The sequence below is a fragment of the Corylus avellana genome, chromosome ca1, assembly GCF_901000735.1.
Source record: "Corylus avellana chromosome ca1, CavTom2PMs-1.0".
NCBI lineage: Eukaryota > Viridiplantae > Streptophyta > Magnoliopsida > Fagales > Betulaceae > Corylus > Corylus avellana.
In genome coordinates this window covers 5,160,964-5,167,422 of record NC_081541.1, presented here as the reverse complement: position 1 = coordinate 5,167,422, position 6,459 = coordinate 5,160,964, and the positions used below count along the sequence as shown (strand labels likewise).

Here is a 6,459-nt window from a genome sequence, read left to right as displayed (position 1 = left end):
AACATCAAGGGGTTGGCTCAAGTGTAAGAGTTGGTTGCATTTTCATTAAATCTATGATTTGAATCCACAATTTTTTGGAGTCGGCCTGCTAGATTACTTAGGTGGTGTTTAGTAAATGGGTTGGCCTAGACACTTTAGTTAATGTAGATTGATGTGAAAAAAATGTAAGAATATTTTGTATAAAAAAGTGAAAAAGTGGTATGGATAAGTAAAAAAGTTTTGTTTTGTAGTGATTTTTTTATTTGAATAATAATAAAAAGTGAATGATGTGATATAAAAAATAAAAAAGTTAAAATATTTTGATGTTGATTTTTTTGGAAAATGGTAATAAACAATATCTAAGCCAACTCCAACCCCTTTACCAAACAAGAGGTTGGTAAAGGGTCGCTTCGTACGTGTCCGAGTCCGAGGTTTACTCGACATGAATGAGTATCAAATCAACCAAACTTTAACTAGGTCTTTGCCATAAATAGTAAAAAAAAAATGAATAAAACAACCTTTTAAGCAAGCTACAGTCCTTCAAATTTGTACAAGCGTTTATTTAGAATAGGGATAGCTAATCAAATGTGGGGCTTTTTGAGGGGTTCTATTTAAACTTTAGATACAATCCATTTTAGCTAACTCGATGTATTCTGTTCTTCTGCCAATCAGCCTTATATTCGAATTTTCAATGGCAAGGCCGTTGTCTTGCAGGCTTGCAGCACTGAAATTTCACTGGTTTAAATACACACTAGGCTCGACTTTCAATGGCTGTTCAAATGCAATTTTGTTATGAAAGTCTTTTGCTTGGAGACTCACAGGCATAGTTCGAATTCCCATTAGTCAGTAACAATTTTGTATCCTTATTAACAACAAATTCGTGTGTTTTTTCAAGATTTATACAATTAACCGCAATGCTTTCCTTTGAATAGTAGTGTCTGCTTGCATATGCACATGCGTTGTACCCAATTCTAAGGTAACATTTGTTTTATGTTAGATTTTGATCCCACAAAACTAATACATATTTACCCTCTCAGCTTCAATCCCAGCCAAAAGCATTCCCATGTAAAAGTTGCCTCAAGGGGAACATTATTCAAAAATAGTCCCTGTATGGCCAAAGATAAAGTCACAACAGTAGCATCACCAATCATACCAGCATACCATTGCCTCTACGCCAAGTTTAATGCATGATCATCACCATCCCCTCTAACCGCCACCCGAGCGCCTAATGCAAAGCTTCCTCAAATGAACTTAAAGAACTGATTATGGATTCATATACCTCTATTCCTTTCAAATATACACCGTCTTTCAGGAACTGCAAGACACAGTTAAACAACGTAAGAAAAAGAACAGCAAGCATTAAATGTAAATGAAATACCAGTGTATATTTGAAAGGAATATGTAAATCTATAATCAGTTCTTGACAGAGTTAAGAGTAAGAAAAGCAGCAGCAATAAATGTATGTGAAAGAGTGAGAGAGATGAAGATAGATTGCAAACATGTCAAACCTCATTATGATCATGCAGCAAAATGGGAGTATTTGTCATTGGCGAGAAACCAAGAGCAGGAATTCCCAGCTGTCTTATGTATCGTGCATCAGTAGTTGAAGCCAAGATTTCAGGCTTCGCAAGTTTTCCTCCAACTGCAGTGATGGCTTGCTTGAAAACAGACCACCATGGATTGGAATCATTGGTTGGTGTCACCAAAGGGCGCCCCATGTAGTCTCTTAAGGGTCCTTTCTCAGTGATCTGCCATATAAAGAAAGTATCAGCCAAATAGTTGCAGAGAAGACGAAAGAAAGAAAATTTAAAATCTTAAATCAAGTGATTCGGCTTTTAAAAAGTATATGCATAAAAGTTTGGCTGCCATTATCACCTGAGAAGAAGAAAATAAAAAGGGATTTTGGCTCCTGTCAGCAAGACTTGCCGAGAACGGTCAAGAGGACAGTATGCCCCAACAGGCCAACATTGATGATGTTGTTTGCGGTTTATCTTTTTTTTTTTATTATTATTTGTTGTGGGGTGGTTGTTTGTTTAATTGTTTCTTTTAATTTCGTGGGTTTGGTAGGGAGGCATGTTAGAGGGTTGAAAAAGAATTGTAAAGGACTAAAAACGTTAATAAAGGTTAAGCCTAAAACCTAACAGAATCTGGCCAGTTTATTTTTCTATAAAGGAGGAGAGTTTTCCTTTTCAAAACAAGTCCTAACTCCTTCCTATTGTATAGGAGTTGGTTCCTAATCTATTTCAGAATTAGGGTTTAGTTTCACAAGGAAACCTGACTAATGTTACACATTGTTCTCTTTTTGCAAATCTAATAGATCTACCATTGGATTTGTGGACTCATATAGGTCCCACAAAAATTCAATGGTATATTCACACATTCACTACATGAAGATGGTTGATAGAATGATTTTTATCATTTTTTTTTTCTAAACCCTAATTCTGCCGCCAGCTTTTTCCCAAATAAACCTTAATTTTGCTGCCAGCTTGTACCCCAAAATACACCCTACGGTAAGTTTGAAACCTTAGCTCTCTCTCTCCAAACTAAGACCTAAAAGCCTGCATCACTTAACACAAATCTTCTCCCTCACAGCTGCACCAAGAAACATGTCAAATTGTCCCAAAGGGGTAGCTCAATCGACTGTGAACTACGCTTCATGAAGCGGAAGTAACTAGTTTGAATCCCCTCTCCCCATTCTTTTGTGTGGACATGTAAAAAAAAAAAAATTAAAAAAAATGTCAAATTCTCCAAAATTGGAATTTGTGCAAAATTGGACAGATGCATCTATTAATTTAAGGCGAAAAAACGCAATGAGCTAAAAGATAAAATTGGAAACTCAATAAGCGATTTAAAAAGATCTAAACTACATGAACCAATATAGTAAGTTTCCCGATCTTGTTTCTTAATGGGAAAATATCCCTTGGCAACTAGACCTTACTTCGTACATATATGCGTGTGTGTGGTAGCTAGGAGATTATAAAGAAAGAAATTCAAGAACGTGGTGAGGAAAAGGTGATCCAAGAAAGGAGGAATCTACCACCAAAGCCAAGTGCTTGAGTCATAGGAATGGGCCTTCTACCAGCCACCTAGAGATGCTAAAGGCAGACCAAGGACATCCTCTAACATTTGTATGGAAAGAGTAACCGAACATTTGGGCTCTGAATGAAGGCATAAGTAGCCTCATTCTATCAAATCCAAAGGGTCAGCATATATCTAACATTGATTTTGTTACTCAAAAAGCTTAAAACATGAATGGCCCCAGTATCAAATTTGGCAGGCGCTACAATGGGTTTGAGTTTCATGGCCTAAGCAATGCTGAGTAAGCATGGCCCAAAATTGGAACCTATGAATGCCCTCTGCACCAAAAGATATTTCAGATTTTGTGAAAAAAGAAAAGATAACACCAATTGCGCCCTCTTTTCAATGACTACAAAGCCTTAAAGTTGCAAAATGCAATCGTAATTGCAAATCTTCAATAGGATGAACTTTATTTACAAAATCATAGCTAAATGAATGGTATGGATGCTATCGTGTCACCCGCCTGGCACCCAAACATATCCAATTCATTGACCTCTACAACTGAAATCATAGTATGAGAAACAACCATACAAATAACATTGTCCACATTCCACACTTTGTAATGCAAAATGTTAATAATAGAACATGTCAAGAGTTTAACCATTAAGGAGTTGGGGATTATTGGGAATGCTTGGCAAAACTTTTTAAAAGATAATATTAACACCAGGATATAGAAAAAATAAGAGTGGCAAAATTCAATGATTATTTAAGGAGAATTCAAGAAAGACAACTGTGCAATATCTAGTGTGGTTTGGGGCTCTGCAGAATAGGCACACTATTAAGAAAAGATGGGAAGCTGACTATAGTTGAAAACAGAGAATGACACTTAGTAGTGACCATAGATATGGTTGCTTACAAACCGATTGAAGATATTTCTCAAGAAAGTGTAAGTCAAAAATTTTGAATTCATACAACCAAGAGAAATCGGCTATGTTATTACATGTGTAATGTCAATAATGATGAATCACTTTTAAGGAACTTTGTCCAAAGATCAGGGGCAGAGCCAGCACTAGCACACATACTACCAACTAGGACCTGGTATAATACATTTGCAAAGGTTTTGTCAACCAGGTGGAACTTAGTAATCATCCGATCATGTTAATTAATTAGCACATCCGCCAAGATTTCAAATATCAGAATCTGTTCCCCTTTTTTTAATACTGTACACCCCTGATATATCTTTCAATTTTTTGGAAAATTTCAAGAACACTCTACCAGATCAAAGTCCACAATTCAAATGAAGGAAACCAGAATATATGGCAATTTAACTCATTAGTTGCTAGTGTTATAGACATCATTAGAATCATCAACTAAAATGGAAAGAGGGAAATCTATTCAAGAACCAAAGAAGCCTAACGAAGAACACATTGTTAAATCATATACAAATTAACTCTCAAGTTGGTGGTGTAATATCGAAATATGAGGTATATAACTATAAACTCACGTTATACTAAATTAAACACCTTATCTTTTTACAGTTCCAATTAACTAAATCAACTAAGTCACAATATGGTCATTCACCTTGTAAGTCATGTTCCTCCAGGCCGGTGCCCATTCCTCAGCAATTATCCTCCTCATAAGGTCTGGGTTCGCTGTAGGTGTCAATCTAACATCGAACCCTGCTTCAGCCTCCGAAGGCTGCACGTTCATCACAAATCCCTGCACAAAAACACACACTGAATCCCATCATGCGCGCGCACACACATAACTAACTTTGAGGCTTGAGCTACACAGGTTATATCCACTTACATTGGGGGAAGGAATCCCAGCTTTTACATAAACAGGATTAATGGAAATAACTTCCGAATTGGTCGCTACCCCAGCCTTAACCACATCGAACCGACTGCCCCTAAACCTAGAGATAACCTCAACGCTCTTCATCAAGTTCTCCATCGCGGTATTATCGTACATTCTCGACCCGTGCCCAGGCGTGCCCTCGGCTTTGATCACCAGGCTCCATGGAGACCTATCGGCGTAGAAAACTCTGAACTCGTCGCCAGGGGAGGCCTGCCCCTCGTCCAACGCGAACCCGACGCGCAATTCCTCGAACACCTTCGAGGCGACGAACTTGGCGGCCCCGTCGACCCCGCCGATCTCCTCGTCGGGCACGTAGGACACGTGGACGGTGCGGATGGGCACGAAGTTCTTAGCCTTGAGGTTCCGGATGGCCTCGAGGTACTGGACGGCGATACACTTGTCGTCCTGGGCCCCGCGGGCGAAGATCTTGCCATCAGGGGATCGGACGGCGGAGAAGGGCGGGTGAACCCATTTGGAGGGCTCGGCGGGGACGGAGTCGAGGTGGGAGTTGAGGAGGATGGAAGGGAGGGAGGGGTTGGAGCCGGGCCAGGTGAGGAGGAGTACGGGCTTGCCTGGGGTGAACTCGATGGCTCGGGCTTGGAGTTGGATGGATTGGGCTTGTAATTTGAGGAAGGAAATGGCGGGGGAGTAGTCCGGGTTGGGGTGGGCGGTGTTGATTCGGAGGTAGCGTTGGAAGCGAGCGATGGGCGTGTCTTGTTGATGGTCTTCTTGGGCTGAGACGAGAAGGAAGAGTGCGAGGGTTGTGAGTGTGAGTGAGAGTGAGAGTAGGGAGTGGTCCGCGTTGAGCATGGCTGAGCCGAGTGGAGGGAGAGTTGAGAGTTGAGAAGTTGAGCTATTGTACGGGAAGAGCGAGAGATATGATAATCGGAAGTTGGTGAGGATGAACATCAACACTCATCACCGTTGATAATCAGCAGATGAATCTGCACGTTAGTCGTTAAATAATTAAAATTAAATAAATATCATTATTCAGTGTAAAATATAATATTACTCAAATATATTTATTTATCAAATTTTGTTCACCAATGGTGTAGTAATGTAGACGTCATATGACTCACTTGAATTTGTAACGACGTCGTAGTAAAATCCATTTTACGTGCCCCAAACATTTTCCATGATAAAAACACGACCCACAAACCTCAATTTGGTTTCAATTTTGATTGGATATTAATCCCAAACCCATCTAGACTATCATTCTTGTGTAAGAATGAATAGGAATCCGGTTAAATTCGAGTTTTTATTGTCCCTCCTTAATCCTTAGTTTCAATTGGATCATTAGCGTCTTATCTTGGGGCAGGAGTTCTACTTTTATTTTTATTGAGAGTCACATTGCATAAAATAAAATAAAGAGGCTTTTTATTCTTTCAACTTTTGTCAATATTCTGTAAAACTTTTTTTAAATTTACCAACTTAATTAAATGATAATTTATTTAAAATATATATATAGAATTAAACCAGAGGGACCAACACAAAGGAAAGAAAATTATTTATGTAAAATAGCATTTCAAATTGTGTTTTTGGGACAGAGAGTAATTTTAAACCGATTGATATCACCTCATATACTTTAAAATATGAGATTCTCAT

General features: G+C 38.8%; 2 protein-coding genes across 2 annotated transcripts in view; both read right to left on the bottom strand.

The window, feature by feature from the left end:
• Window positions 1-819: 819 nt before the first annotated feature.
• LOC132185770 (uncharacterized) lies at window positions 820-5,771 on the bottom strand. The gene is made up of 4 exons (XM_059599559.1): window positions 4,807-5,771; window positions 4,579-4,716; window positions 1,488-1,727; window positions 820-1,294 (listed from the first exon to the last, which is right to left on the bottom strand). The coding sequence occupies exons 1-4, from the start codon at window positions 5,761-5,763 to the stop codon at window positions 1,205-1,207; spliced, it is 1,425 nt and encodes a 474-aa protein (XP_059455542.1). The 5' UTR covers window positions 5,764-5,771; the 3' UTR covers window positions 820-1,204.
• The window catches only part of LOC132168997 (uncharacterized), a 1,796-nt gene continuing 1,099 nt past the window's right edge, over window positions 5,763-6,459 (bottom strand). Inside the window, exon 2 of the mRNA XM_059580120.1 lies at window positions 5,763-5,798. Within this exon, the coding sequence (XP_059436103.1) occupies window positions 5,763-5,798 (36 nt within the window). The remainder of the gene's footprint in view (window positions 5,799-6,459) is intronic.

What these genes read in the sequence shown, in the direction of transcription:
- LOC132185770 (XM_059599559.1), bottom strand. Translation starts at nt 5,763, where the DNA reads ATGTTCATCCTCACCAACTTCCGATTATCATATCTCTCGCTCTTCCCG. An exon ending in CTGGGATTCCTTCCCCCAAT is followed by an intron (nt 4,717 to 4,806) that starts GTAAGTGGATAT and finishes GTTTTTGTGCAG; the next exon opens with GGATTTGTGATGAACGTGCA. An exon ending in TGCTGCATGATCATAATGAG is followed by an intron (nt 1,295 to 1,487) that starts GTTTGACATGTT and finishes TGTGTCTTGCAG; the next exon opens with TTCCTGAAAGACGGTGTATA.